Source organism: Nicotiana tabacum, chromosome 13 (genome assembly GCF_000715075.1).
Source record: "Nicotiana tabacum cultivar K326 chromosome 13, ASM71507v2, whole genome shotgun sequence".
In the NCBI taxonomy this organism is placed as follows: Eukaryota; Viridiplantae; Streptophyta; class Magnoliopsida; order Solanales; family Solanaceae; genus Nicotiana; species Nicotiana tabacum.
Genome location: NC_134092.1, coordinates 132127279 through 132141559, shown reverse-complemented (window position 1 = coordinate 132141559; position 14281 = coordinate 132127279). Strand labels below are relative to the sequence as shown.

Genomic DNA, 14281 nt, shown 5'->3' with positions numbered 1-14281 from the left:
GGTTTTAAAAGTTGTAATAGACGTAGCCTTAAGATATATAATTGTTGACTTCCGCTTATTTATTTAAAATTTCGTTTTTATCATATTATCGGCTTGTGTTTGTTAAAAGAGGCAAAAATAAAAGTATAGCAAGTAGTTAAGGTTTGGCTTGCCTAGCTCCCATTAGTAGGCGCCATCACGATTCCTGAGGGTGGGAAATTCGGGTCATGACATGCAACGACCTTTTCATTTTATGCACAAATTTGAAACTTTGAGTTTGTAATATCGTAATATTTTGTATTACACCCTTCTGTCCACTTTAAGTGATTTTTTGGTTGTTTTCATACATATTAAAGAATCTACCTTTTAACAATATAATTAATCATATTAACCTTAATTTGTTCATTAAAAATATAAAGAAGTTAATTATTTTTTGATATTTGAAAAAAAGCAAATATTTTGACAAAAAAAGGACAAAAAAATCATTTAAAGTGGATCGGATGGAATATATTTTATCAGCACCAGGAGATGCACCTTTCTCAAAGTTAGTAATTTAGTTATGATCTTCATCAATTTGATCTTCAATATTGCTTTTGTTGGAGTTCATTTAATCACATTAGATTTGCAAAGGATCAAAATTTCTCTTTTTCTATTGCACGCTTGTGGTCACGACATATTCGCTTTTCAATTTAATTGAGGAAAGTTATTTGGGGGATTAAGGTCATAATTCACTATTTTATTTATTGTTCTTGACCTCTACATAGTTATTTGAGTTTTACGAAATGAAATGTTGACTTGCTCAAATTGATTAAAGTTATTTTTTCTTCACAATGTTATCATCCTCAGTCTCATAGATTAATCTAAGCCTTTGAGATGATTACAACTCTAGACACTTTTTTGGAGGTTTTAAACTAGGAATATTAGCCCTTTCTTGGACAAACCATTTGAGTACCTAGTCAATAATGGCATGGATGAGCCAAATAAAAATTGAGCCGCTAGTCAATAATGGCATGGATGGGCCAAATGTGTAACGGCAGTGGCATGAAATGAACATTTTTTTAACGGATGGTATGGATAGACCATTTCTGAAAGTTGAGTGGCATTTTTAGGCCTTTTTCGTAGTTTTAAATATTAAAATAATATTTAAAAATTACAGATCATCGGAGTTAATTCCAAAAGGATATTAAAGTTAGTTAACCCTCGTGCTCCAAATTTTTTGGACAGAGGGAAATTATTTTCATCCTAAATTTAAAATTAGGATAATTTGGTGGAAAAAACGAACTATCGGTGACATTCTTTATCCAGCAGCTAAATTTAGCGGACACTTTTGTCTTTAATGAGTGGAAAAATGACACTGTGTGAAAAAATGATATTGTATAGCCACCGTAAAATAATAATCGAAAAAATATAAAAAGTTTGTATATTTTTGTATATATACATTCGCATGTTATATACAGAAATTATATGAATTTTATATACCTTTTTGGCTACTAAATATAAATAACTTCTTGCGAGGGCTAATAGTGATCAATGTTATTGTTGTAGCTAGGGGTGTACAAATAAAACCGATAAACCGCACCAATCTGATAATCCGATTCAAACCGAAAAAAACACCTGACTATGGTTTGATGTTGAGAAAAAAAACCCGACCATATTTGGTTTGATTTGGTTTTAACTAAAAAAAGTCAAATCGTAACCAAACCAACCCGACATTATATGTATAGAAGTTTTAAATATATTTAATATATAAACATATTTATTTTAGTGTAGTTTATAAATATTTCTTAAGCTTTTTCATAGTTTTATCTTTTCGCGTATTATTTAAAGCTTGGACTTATAATTTTTTGATGCTCCAATAAATTTTATAGTTCATAAATATTAGTAACTCAAATAAATACTAATGTTAATAAAGACATTCAATTCAATTATATTATGAATGAAATTAGTGTTGGATATCTAATTTTTAGTTTTTCTGTGGTTTAGATAAAATGCATAACTTATTTTTCTTTTAGTGTTTAGTCAGGTAAATATTAGTACTTATTAGTCGTACTTATTTTGGCAACTTATTAGTAATTTTAAATTATGTTTGTTTTCATTCTGGCTTATTAATAATACATATTTTATGCGATTTTATTATCTTTATTGTTGAATATTTTAGTATAATGCCATGACTCATCTCATATTTATATTATTTTATTAAAAAATACCTTATATAGTTCTATCTTACTAGAATTAAAGAAATATTTGGAGCACAAATTCTATATTTTGTGCTACGAAGGCTTTATAAAAAAAAACCAAACCCGTAAACCTGAAAAATCCAAAAAAAATCGAGATTGAAAAATCCGACTTTTATTAGTTTGATTTGGTCTTTAAAAAATAGTACTTTATGAAAATTTCTCAAAATTTAATAACCCGATACAATTGGGTTCGAACCAACTCACCTATTCACACTCCTATTTGTAGCAGCCCATTAACCCTGGCTCCAGCCCAAATGCCCAATCTTGTATTCTTGTTCAATAAATCGAAAATTACATCTAAATTTTGTTATTACTAAAAGTCAGAGCCAAAGGTTGGACCTTTTGATCGTCTGTCAGTGATTAGTTGGTGAACAAGAATATCAAACAGCAAAAAAAAAACCATCAGCTGACACCCATTTACTTCTAGCCATTTTTTTGATAAAAAGCTTCAACCTTTAACTCCAATTTTTACATACCCATTAAGGTAAAATCCTTCAAATTCTTGATTTTTTTGTGTTTTTATTGAGTGGAGTTATGTGTTTTTTATTCATTATTTGATCTTAATTTGGAGTTAGTTAATATAATAATTTGTTCTTGCTATGTATTGTTACACTTTGCAGTAGCTAGTGGAAAAGCTGCAATCTTTAACTCCAATTTTTACATATCCATTAAGGTAAAATCCTTCAAATTCTTGATTTTTTGTTTGTTTTTATTAAGTGGGTTATGTGTTTTTGTTCATTATTTGATCTTAATTGGAGTTACTGATTATAAAAATTTGTTCTTGGAAAATATATTATGACTCTTTGCAGTAGCTAAAGGGAAAATGGCAGTAGTAGATGATGATGATCATGAGCAACAAGTTAAGCCACCACAAGAAAAGAAGAAACCAGAGTCTGAGGATGATAAAAGGTCAAATCTTTTTTTTCTGTTATCAGTTCACTTTTTTCATAAATTTATGAAAAAGTGTTTTTGAGCTGTTAATCACTTTTTTTTTCAAGAAACCAGAGACTGAGGATGACAAAAGGTGTAATCTTTATTTTTTTAATAATTGACAATGTTCACTTATTTCATAAATTTGTGAAAAGAAAAGTGTTTTAATGAAGCTTTTAGCTGTTAATCACTTTTTTTCAAGAAACCAGAGACTGAGGGTGACAAAGGTCTAATAAATTAAGAATTTAGAGAGTTCACTTTATTATGAAATTATGAAAGAAAAGTGTTTTTTAGTTGTTAATCAATTTTTTTCAACAAACCAGAGACTTAGAATGAAAAGGTCAAATGTTTCTTTTGTTAAGAACTTACCCCAGTTCACTTTATTCATGAATTTATGAAAAGAAAAGTGTTTGAATGTATCTATCTAAGCCTCGGTGGAATAGTCGAGGTGTGCGCAAGCTGCCTGGACACCACCATCATAAAAAAGAATGTCTCTAATGAAGTATTTAGCTGTTATTCACATTTTATTCAATGATAAGTTGTATGCAGAAGGAAAAAGATTGTTCCTGGAAGTTTGATGAAAGCTGTGGTGAGGCCTGGTGGTGGCCAATCAAGACCTGCTGAGGGTGAACAGGTAGTACTTTTGTATTTGATTTTCTGAATTATGTGCTTGTGATGATGATTCATATTGATGGATAGGTCAGTTTTTGTGAGTGTTAGGTTGGGAAATATATCATTGTTTTTCAATGAATTTTTGAACAGGTTATATATCATTGCACAGTTAGAACACTGGATGGAGTTACAGTTGAATCAACACGGTCAGAATTTGGAGGTAGGGTTAATATAATGAAACCTTTGAGAAGCTATAGGTTTACTGTCAAACAACTTATGCAGAAGGATTATGGATGTGACGTGTTACTTAATTCACTGTTCTTGCTTTGGAATAAGGAATACCGAGTTATACTTTAGTTTACAAATAACTATATGATGACAGGATTTACAAATTAAATATACCCCACCTCTACATTTTGATTTTGTCATATAAGTTAACTCAGTTTTATTTCCATGGATGCAATAGGACTTCACGCTTGTTTGCCATTGTTTCATGCGACATAAAATTGTTTTAACTCTGTTTCTTTGAATGATTATACTGAGGCGGATCCAAGATATAAACTCTATGGGTTCAACTTTAAGGTTTTTGATATTGAACTCATTATATTTTTAAAGTTATGAGTTCATATCTACTATTTTTGAAATGTTAGTGAATATTTTCACTATCGGAAACAGCCTCTCTGCCCTATCGGTGTAGGGGTAAGGTCTGGGTACATACTACCCTCCCCAGACCCCACTTTGTGGGATTTTACCGGGTCGCTGTTGTTGTAATGAATATTTTCACATAAATTTATACTCCACGTCGAAAGTTATGGGTTCAAATGAACCCGTCACTAGAATACTACATCCGCCCCTGATTATACTACTCTTTTTGCTTCACTCCCTCTTGCCTCTACTCAACAATTTGGAATATGCCAACTCATATTGCCTTGCAATCTCTTCTGTTTTACATTTTCGTTACACAGGCAAGGGTACCCCAATAAGACATGTTTTGGGAAAGAGCAAGTTGATTTTGGGATTGCTAGAGGGGATTCCGACAATGTTGAAGGGCGAAGTTGCAATGGTAGATCATTTTGAACCTCAAATTTAGTTATTATGATGCAAATCTGTCTATTTAAAGTCTGTTAAATAACATTACTACTATGGGGGGTACTACAATACCCTAACAATGACTCTGCTGTATTATCTTTTGTTAACTAGTTATATAGAATATCTCCCCCCTTTTAACCAAAAAAGTCTGTTAAAAGTAAACAAATCATAACATTCTACTTTTTTCAGCTAAGTAATCTTGAAATTGTTGATAATTCCTTTATCTTCTCGACTAATTTGCTTATCATGACAAGTGCATAGTTTCAACTGTTCTTTCTCTTTCTCTGCTCCAACCCCCCCAAATAAATAAAAATAAAAAACCAAAAAAAAAAAAAACCAGAACGAATATTTAGTGATACTACCTGGACAGAAGTATAAGTGCAAAACACTTCAATGGTAAATTAATCTCCTCAAACAAGATGCAGTGAATCAGTCAAACCTTAATTTTCTGTTGACAACACTATAGCAATGGTTAAATCTACTTGTTTAGTAACCTCTTCAGAATATGATACATCTCCAATATTTTGCATACATTTTTTTTATTCAAGTAATATTTTGGATACCGTTAAAGGAGATAAAGTTGATAAAATAATCTCCGATCATTCAGATAAGTTAAATGTAGTTGCCAACTCAACCTGCTTTATATATGCCCCTTAATATGAGCTTGTGAAGTCATTTTCCCTTTGTTCTTACACCTTTGCATGGATGATATGAATAATCATATTCCTAGCTCACTTTAAGTGTGGCTCGTGTTATCGCAGTTCAAAATGAAACCTGAAATGCACTATGGAGAGGAGGATTGTCCAGTTGCAGTTCCAGATAACTTTCCTAAGGATTCTGAGCTTCATTTTGAGATTGAGCTGATTGAATTCTCCAAAGTCAAGGCAAGAATGATCGTAAATCCTATATAATGTTAGTGACAATGAAAGACCAATCTGTTCCCTCTAGTCCCTTTTACTCTTTGTAATTGCTCATATGAGGTGGTGCCTTCATAGCCTTGTTGGAGCTGTATGCACTGTTGTTTATTCCCGACGATGGCAACTCTCGATATCATTTATTTTGCCCCTTAGTTTGCTATTCTATATCTTTAAGTACCGCAAGGATGGTAGTCCTATTTTTATTAGAAACATGTAGGAACGAAGAGAAGGTGGAGGCATTAAAAAAATATGAATACTAGGGTTGTACACTTTACATACAAAGCATGGACTGCTTGGACACCTATAGCTGACTATTTAGATTTGTTGATATTTCTTCAATTTGGAGAATGACTAGGGTTGAAGGAGCATAGAAAAAACTGCCAGCTACCAACTTAAGGAAGTTTCTATCATTTTGGGTTCTTTCCTTTTATCGTATTTCTTATATATGCATTTGTTGTTATTTTCTTTCCTTTTCAGACCAGTACCAGATTTCCCAAAGTTGTCGAAAACTTTTCTCTCGGACCTTTGAATTCTTACCTTTTTAATCCTCTTTTTAAGAAATTTTGGTGGTTTCATTGATGGTAAGATGTATCTCAAACAGTTCTTTTTTTTTTTAATTTTCAGGTGATAACTGCTGATCTTGGAGTCCTAAAGAAGGTATTAAGAATATTTTTACTTTATCCGCCCTGCACCACATCAACCTATTTGAACGCATGGGTAAAATATGTGCAAGTGTGTGTATATGTGTTTGTCTGAGTCTCCGTCACAATCTGGTGTTTTTATTCGAAGCTGGTTATCAGTGTAATAGCATATTGAACTTAAGTGTATTAGATGGAATAAGTAAAATGATTGTTTCTAACTGTTTCTTTTCATTACTAAACAGGTTATAGAAGAAGGACAAAGCTGGGAAACACCTCGGGAACCTTACGAAGTAAAAGCTTGGTAGAAACCCTTATTTCTCCTGAGGCAGCTAATTCCTAAGGATGTTGCACTGATAGTTGTGTATATCTGAGTCGTCCTTAAATGTCACTCAGATGTGTATAATCTGAATTATTATTTATTCTAGGATTTCCGCAAAGTCGGGGGATGGGAAAGTGATTCTATCGCGGACTCAGGATGAACCATATTTCTTCACATTTGGTAAATCTGAGGTTCGCTAATACCTTGTGAACTTTTGCTATACCTTCTTGATCGCTGATTCTTGCTCCAGTATTTAATACACTAGCTTATCCCTTGTCTATTCGCTTTTTCCCCTATTTAATGAAAAAGCTACTATCTAATACTAGTATTGTAGTTTCATTTTAAATTGAGTTCAGATGCCAAACTCCTTAATCTTGCTGTCCAGGATTTGAATTCTCCTTTTATATTGACCGCAAATGTGTATCTAACTATCTATTATCTAATCTTGGGTTCTATTTTCACCAACTTTAGGTACCCAAAGGTCTCGAACTGGGAACGGGGACCATGTCACGTGGAGAGAAAGCAGTGATTTACGTTAAAAGTCAATATTATACAGAATCACCTCTAATGCCTGTGGTAGAAGGTGTTGACGAAGTCCATTTCGAGGTTGAACTTGTCCATTTTGTTCAGGTAGACGCTGTATGTCTTGATTATTCCAAAGGCGCTTCTTTCTATCGCAGAACATATTCTTTTATCTATATTTTTTGTGTTCTTCATCTTCAACTTTCATTCACTATATTATAAATGAAATACCTACCCGTTCTGAGCAGATATCACATGGGTATGGGTACTTGACAGATCCTTAAAGCTACACTAAGACTTCCTAATATTTGAACGTGTAGGTGTTGTATACACACGCGTAACCTATACCCTGATACATACCAATACGCAAGTCAGTGTAACATAGGTCTTCTATGATATTCCCATTTCACTCAGTAACTCGCAGTTACATGTTTAATGAGTTCAATCTTTCAATTTGGTGTTTGTTCAGCCTTACCACTATAATTTGGTGTATTCCTCTGAATGTAATCATGATCTTTTGTCTTGTGCTTGATATAATTTCTCTATTGGTAGGAAGTATTTCATTATAATTGTAACCACTTTACTATTATTTTATAATCTCATGCTTGAATTCCACTTTCATAAGGATGTGTGCAATGATAACCACAAGTGTAAACATAAACGTCTATGTGTCTCCATTGTTGACTAATAAGCTTGAGGCCAAAGAAAGGAACTTGTTTCTTCAAAGCACTGGTGTGGTGTGTAGGTTCCATGGAGCACAAATTAGTGTAAATTTGGTTTCTCATATTTGTTTCAGATTTTTGGGCCTCTTGAGGGTAAAGTTAACCAGAGAAAAAATACAATGGAAGCAAAGGATCCATATATGTGATATCAACTAGTTGGAATTAAGACTTAGTTGTTATTGTTACACTTACATTAGATCTGGCGTTAATCAGGCGTCTTTTTCATTCTAGTTGGAATTTGGCTAAGGATAAGCGAGTGATCTAGGGAACATATAGTATTAATGAACTCCTAATTGCTGTAAGAAACAAATTACTTAGTGTTTGAACGAAACAGGTCTGAATAAAGCGAGAATGAATATATGAGATTTGTATGGCTGAGTCGAACTGATTGGGATTGAGGCATGATTTGTTTGGTTGATTGTGTTTTATGCATTTGCTTATTGATTTGGAAAAGTGGTGCAGACTTTTAACTTCAATGCGATTTACATTTTATGGGCAAGGAAGAAGTCTGCTCGATTTATCTTTTACTGCTTTTTTGCTTTGAAAATCTAAATGTGGGTATTAGTGACGCAGGTGCGAGATGTGCTCGGAGATGGACGCCTCATAAAACGCCGAATTCGTGATGGAAGAGGTACTTTTGAGGCTTAAGTTCCACGCACAACTTTGAGCTTATGTATTGTTACCTCTTCCACACACCTCATCACTATGATCTGTCAAGTACTGTCTAATATATCTGAATGGCATAAGGACAATTGAATTATTCTTTTTTTGGTTTTTAATACTATTTATATCAGATTTAAACAGCTTATCTGGGTCCTACATTGTACTCTATTTGTTGTCCATATGGTGATTCATCTTATTCCCTTGTTTCACACAGTATTTACTTCCCTAAATTAACTTCCTTTTCATAAATTCTTGGTTATCTTTCTCAACTATTAAACTGCAGTATTTATGATTGACTATTTTGAGCTATAGATCATTTATTTTACTTATGTGATTTGCTTATTTGTTCCCTTTGGGGTAAATACAATTGAATCTGACATAACCTCATATTTTTCAAATCTCTTAGACAGCAGGTATGTGTTAATAACCCACCCCAGTTGTGTGGATAGTGTAAGGGTCATTCTCACTTTCTGCATTCGTTCGTTAAAAAACTTGGATTATACGTAGCTTACAAAGATTAGGAGGAGGATGTCCAGTGAGGTGCAAACACTTGGATGCTAAATTACAAAACCCAGCAACAGTTTTCCCACTCTTTTTGGTCCATCTTTTTTCAGATTATATTGCATGACACTCATTATAACTTGTCTACTAGTGTCTGATGGCCGCTAATCTATCCTATGACTCCTTAAGTAGTGGCCCACACTTACTGACGGACAAAAGGGCTATGACTAATCTAGCTTTCAACGATCTTATTTAGGCACCAAGGTTGTTTCTTAAATGAGACATTGTTAAGGTTATTAACTGCAGTCATGGTAAGAAATGATAATTGTTTTGCTTGGTTTCTGTATGGAATCGGCAGTTTGGTGCTTTCACCCTTGTGTTTAAGATGTTCCTATTTGATGGAGGTGTTACATGTTCTTTTGCTTTCAATGCCATGTACACCTGTTGGTTATCTACAATAAGGTTAATATTAACTGAAAAAAGCTTTCTCACTTCTATGAAATGATTAGGTGAATTTCCTATGGATTGCCCTCTGCAAGACAGTCTACTGCGTGTACACTACAAAGGATTGCTTCTTAATGAAGAAAAGACGGTATTCTATGATACAAGATTTGACAACAATGGTCAGCCTTTGGAGTTCAGCTCTGGAGAAGGGCTTGTAAGTCATTTGACTTCATAACATGATCTATTCCTTGTTTTTTTTTTAATCTTTTTATTTCACCATTGTCAGTATAGCTTGCTTACAAGGATACTGTATGTAGGAGTTAAACATTCTTTTGATTTTAATTCTTTCAGTATGTATGACTAAGTTCTTTATTCATCTAGGTACCTCAAGGGTTTGAAATGTGTGTTCGTTTGATGTTGCCTGGAGAGATAGCTCTTGTGACATGCCCGCCTGATTATGCTTATGACAAATTTGAAAGGTTAGGAGGTAGAAAACTTGGGCTTGTACTTTTGCCTTTTCTTGGTGCTCTCGATTTGAAATCTGATCATCACGAACACGTCTTTTCTGATGAGAACTCTCCACTAATCGTAGCATTTTATAATTCATTTTTCATGTGCTCAGGCCAGCTAATGTTCCTGAAGGTGCTTATGTGCAGTGGGAAATTGAGCTTCTTGACTTTAACACACCGAAGGTAAAATTATCAATAATGGCGATGTAAAAGATAGTAATTTGATAGGGTGAGAGAAGGGGAAAGAATCTTCATGCTCTGCTGATTCATAGGACTGAATGCTTGTACTCTCCGTGCCAAATTGCAGGACTGGACTGGTTTCAGTTTCAGAGAAATTATGGAAGATGTAGAGAAGATCAAAGGCACGGTATGTATCAAGTGTATGTTTGCAGAAACTTTGATTAATACAGATATTCTGCCTGCTTTTTAAATGATTATTGAGTTTCCACGGTAGATACATGTCTATAGCTTGGAGTATGGTTGGTATATGCATCCGTTCAATAAACAGGCGCTTTGTCCTAATATTTATTTGGATGCTTGGACTAGGTTTAGGGCCTCAGCTGTTAACCTGTAATCTGGATATATTTGATCCTTTAAGAAAGTTTGCTTTTGTAGTTGGAAACACGTAGTCTAGTTCCCAGTTTAGTCTGTCATACCTGGATATAAGTTGGTTAATACAGAGCTGGTATGCCATTCTAAGGGAAGTCATTTGCTGCGACATGTTCCTTTTCAGGGTAACAGGCTTTTCAAGGAAGAGAAATTTGAACTAGCGAAAGCAAAGTATGAGAAGGCAAGTGCTCTCTTCTCTTTTCCTGTTCTTTTTCCTTTCTTTCTTCCCTTCTTTTTTGGTTTTCTTCTTGACCAGAGGCGGCTCAATAGTATTGGAGGCCAAAAGCCAAGACGTAATAAAAGGCCTTAAACTTGTTTAATAATCCTAGATATTTTTGTTGAATTTTTTTATTTTATTTTATTTTTTTACTTTTTGAGATGCAATTTCATCTTTACGGTGTAATCTAACCCCTTTAATCTTTGTTGAAACATTACTAACCTTTGATAAGATTCTATTAAGAGTTTAATTTTGAATTTTTTCTTTTCACATGACCGTCAACATAACTTACTATATAGCATTGCCTCCCAAAGTAACAATCAAATAGAAATTTGTATTTACAAAGATGATAAATATTTTATGATCTAACTAGCTTGAAGCGTGCCTACAGAGATCTTGAAAGAAAATATCTTACAAAGTTAGAGTTGTAAATAAAATTTATTCAAGTTGGAGTAAGAAGAACTAGAAAGTAACTGCAGATTTAATTGCCTTTCACTTTCATTTGAATTTTCTCAACTAAATCCGAAAAAAGACAACATAAAATATAAAACTATGTTATTAACGATCGGTGATGAGGTAGCAAAAGATGGTTGAATTTTTTTATCACTATTTAATAGTAATAAATATAAGTAATATTTTAATTACATATAAAAAGAGTAGCATTTGGGGCCTCTAATTTTGTGAGGCATAAAGCGGCCGCTTTAGTGGCTTGGGGGTTAAGCCGCCTCTGTTCTTGACCAGAAGTTGTTTTGGTGTTTTTCCCTCCAACTCCCGGATTAACTTCAGTTGGGATCAGTGTTCATATTGGTTGTTCTTTTTTACTGGTTGAAGTTGGAGCTCTATTACATTCTATTGTCACTTCTAGGAGGGTTTAATAATGTGACTTAATGTTGGTTTTTTGTACTGTTAGCATCGTGATCTAATTTACTACACATACCTTGGGCAAGCAAAAGAGCTCTAACGAACTGTTTGTTGCTACTAAATAAGTTTTTAAGTTATTTGGTTTTTGATTAATCATAATCGCCAGAGTTTTGTTTCTCAAGGACTGCCTGTTTAAGACTTCTGATTGATTCCTCCTCCATTCCATTGTGTTTTGATCTATATTTCAAAGCAATCAAGAACCTTGGAATTTGCCTTCTTATAAATATCTATTTGAAATTAAAGACGTTGCTAGCTATTGATTCCTCAAACTACTTCACATTTATGAGAAACAAGGTTCCCATAAAGTTAGATATTTCATTTTATGCGGCATTTCTATTTGGATTGATGAGGAATTCTAAACTTGAGGGATGAACTTTAAACTTGTATTTTTCTTACAGGTGCTTCGCGAGTTTAATCATGTTCATCCTCAAGATGACGAGGAGGGAAAGGAATTTTCGAACACTAGGGTAATTTTGTTCGCAGAACAGATTATATAATTATTATTTCAACTTATCAAAAAAGAAGATTTTATTATTATTACTTTTTTGAAAAAAGAGGAAAATTTTGCTTTCATTACAATCAAAATGATTGAATATTTCCTTTCTGTCAATTTTCAACTTCTTAAAGGCTTTTTTTCCCTTGTGAATGTACAAAGAACTTGTTGCATCTTAATGTTGCTGCCTGCTTTCTGAAACTGGGAGAGCATAAGAAGTCAATTGAGGCGTGCAATAAGGTGACCCTGGAACTTTGTGCTAGCTGGCATATATGCAGGCCTCTCTTTTTTGAATCTAGCTAGACTTGTTTCTGATGGTATTGTGTAGGTGTTAGATGCAAATCCTGTTCATGTGAAAGCTCTCTATCGACGTGGGATGGCCTACATGGCTTCTGGAGATTTCGAAGAAGCAAGAGCTGATTTTAATAAGGTAGTTTCTTCTTCTTGTATTTAGGCTATTAGGCAAAAGGAACTGGGGCATTTGGAATTTTACGAACAGATAACTTACCCCGTTGACAGTATTATAGTTCTTAACCTTTCAGATGGTCTAGGTCCGTCTAGGCTTCCACTGTCATTTGTGAGAAATGCCGTAAACAATGGCAAAAATGTTAAATTAGATAGTCTTAAAATAGAGATTTCAGAAGTTTTTTCCGAGGGTTTGGAATAACTAACACGGAACGTCACTCCCCTTTAGTCTCTCTTATCAATGTTGGGTGCCATGACTAACAAATACCGAGTAACATGAACATCATCCCCTTAGTCTTTGTCATCAAGGTCGGCCGAAATGACTAGCAAATACCGAGTGATATGTCTCACTTTTGAATGTTATTGTAAGAACTTTTAATGAGGTCAATTTTCGAAGTTTAGGTGCTGAATAGATCAAAGACAAAAGGGGTTCAGTGCCACATTTAGAGTAGTTAAGTGCTCCTGGCTCAATTTAAGATAGAGTTAAATATTATGCTTAATTGGATGCTGAGACATTCTAAGTTACGCGTGCAATGCTTGTAGATGATGAGCATCGACAAGTCATCCGAGGCGAGTGCTAAGGCAGCACTTTTGAAACTGAAAAAGGAGGAACAGGTTAGTAGTTGTACCGTGCACAAACCTTTTATCCATTTTAAGTTGTTTGACTGTAATTCCCAATCATTTGGACAAGCCAGGAAGTCGAGAGGAGGGTTCGTAAGCAATTTAAGGGACTGTTTGACAAAAGGCCTGGTGAGATCTCTGAAGTCGGGACTATTGACAGAGAGGATGAGGCTACAGGTGAAAATCTTGAGAAGGACGATCTTGACAATTTAGACGGCCATGAAGAGAGAACTCATCAGACAACAGTGCCTCCACCTCGCTCAGGTATTTTGTCCCAATTGAGAAAGCTTTTTGCATCTGTTGGCCTGAAGCGATGCACCATATTGTGAGGATTCAAAAACACGAAATACCCTGCAACGATCTCTCAACATCGTGTCATTTACACCCTAGCCTTGAGAGCCGGGTATTTAGTCAGTTTTTCTTAAGAAAGCATAGTCCAACCGGCAAGTTTTGGCAGTGATTGTTCACTGTGATAGCAACAAAATAAACTGATGAGAAAACAAAAAACAGAAATTATCTTTGACATAGATGATGTTGCTGGAGTTGTTGATAGATATTATGGAATCCTTGCTCCTGAAAATGGGATTTTCATTTCTACCAATGAGGCCAGTGTATGAGAATTTTACAAATTATAGCTTTGTTGAGGTTGAAGGGGGCTTGGCGTAACTGGTGAAGTTGTTGCCATGTCAACGGGAAGTCACGGGTTCGAGCCGTGGAAACAACCTCTTGCAGAAATGCAGGGTAAGACTGTGTATAATAGACCCTTATGGTCCGGTCCTTCTTCGGACCCCACGCATAGCGGGAGCTTAGTGCACCAGATTGCCCTTTATAGCTCTGTTGAGGAATGACTAATCTGAATCATTTCAACTT

At 34.3% G+C, this 14281-nt stretch overlaps 1 protein-coding gene across 2 annotated transcripts; it reads left to right on the top strand.

Annotated features, from left to right (window-relative positions):
• The first annotated feature begins 2521 nt into the window (after positions 1-2521).
• LOC107782047 (peptidyl-prolyl cis-trans isomerase PASTICCINO1) lies at positions 2522-14012 on the top strand. 2 transcript variants are annotated; one of them, XM_016602883.2, is made up of 22 exons: positions 2522-2700; positions 2837-2889; positions 3026-3125; positions 3696-3780; positions 3909-3978; positions 4724-4821; positions 5609-5731; positions 6389-6421; positions 6648-6706; positions 6831-6915; positions 7196-7354; positions 8542-8599; positions 9642-9790; positions 9958-10055; positions 10199-10268; positions 10393-10452; positions 10819-10875; positions 12231-12299; positions 12488-12565; positions 12654-12755; positions 13334-13405; positions 13486-14012. In XM_016602883.2, the coding sequence occupies exons 3-22, from the start codon at positions 3040-3042 to the stop codon at positions 13738-13740; spliced, it is 1866 nt and encodes a 621-aa protein (XP_016458369.1). In that variant the 5' UTR covers positions 2522-2700; positions 2837-2889; positions 3026-3039; the 3' UTR covers positions 13741-14012. The 2 variants fall into 2 exon arrangements, with proteins under 2 accessions (XP_016458369.1, XP_016458376.1); XM_016602890.2 differs by having other exon boundaries at positions 2526-2700; positions 2840-2889.
• The last annotated feature ends 269 nt before the right edge of the window (positions 14013-14281 follow it).

What these genes read in the sequence shown, in the direction of transcription:
- LOC107782047 (XM_016602883.2), top strand. Translation starts at nt 3,040, where the DNA reads ATGGCAGTAGTAGATGATGATGATCATGAGCAACAAGTTAAGCCACCA. An exon ending in AACACGGTCAGAATTTGGAG is followed by an intron (nt 3,979 to 4,723) that starts GTAGGGTTAATA and finishes TTCGTTACACAG; the next exon opens with GCAAGGGTACCCCAATAAGA. An exon ending in AGGAATTTTCGAACACTAGG is followed by an intron (nt 12,300 to 12,487) that starts GTAATTTTGTTC and finishes GAATGTACAAAG; the next exon opens with AACTTGTTGCATCTTAATGT.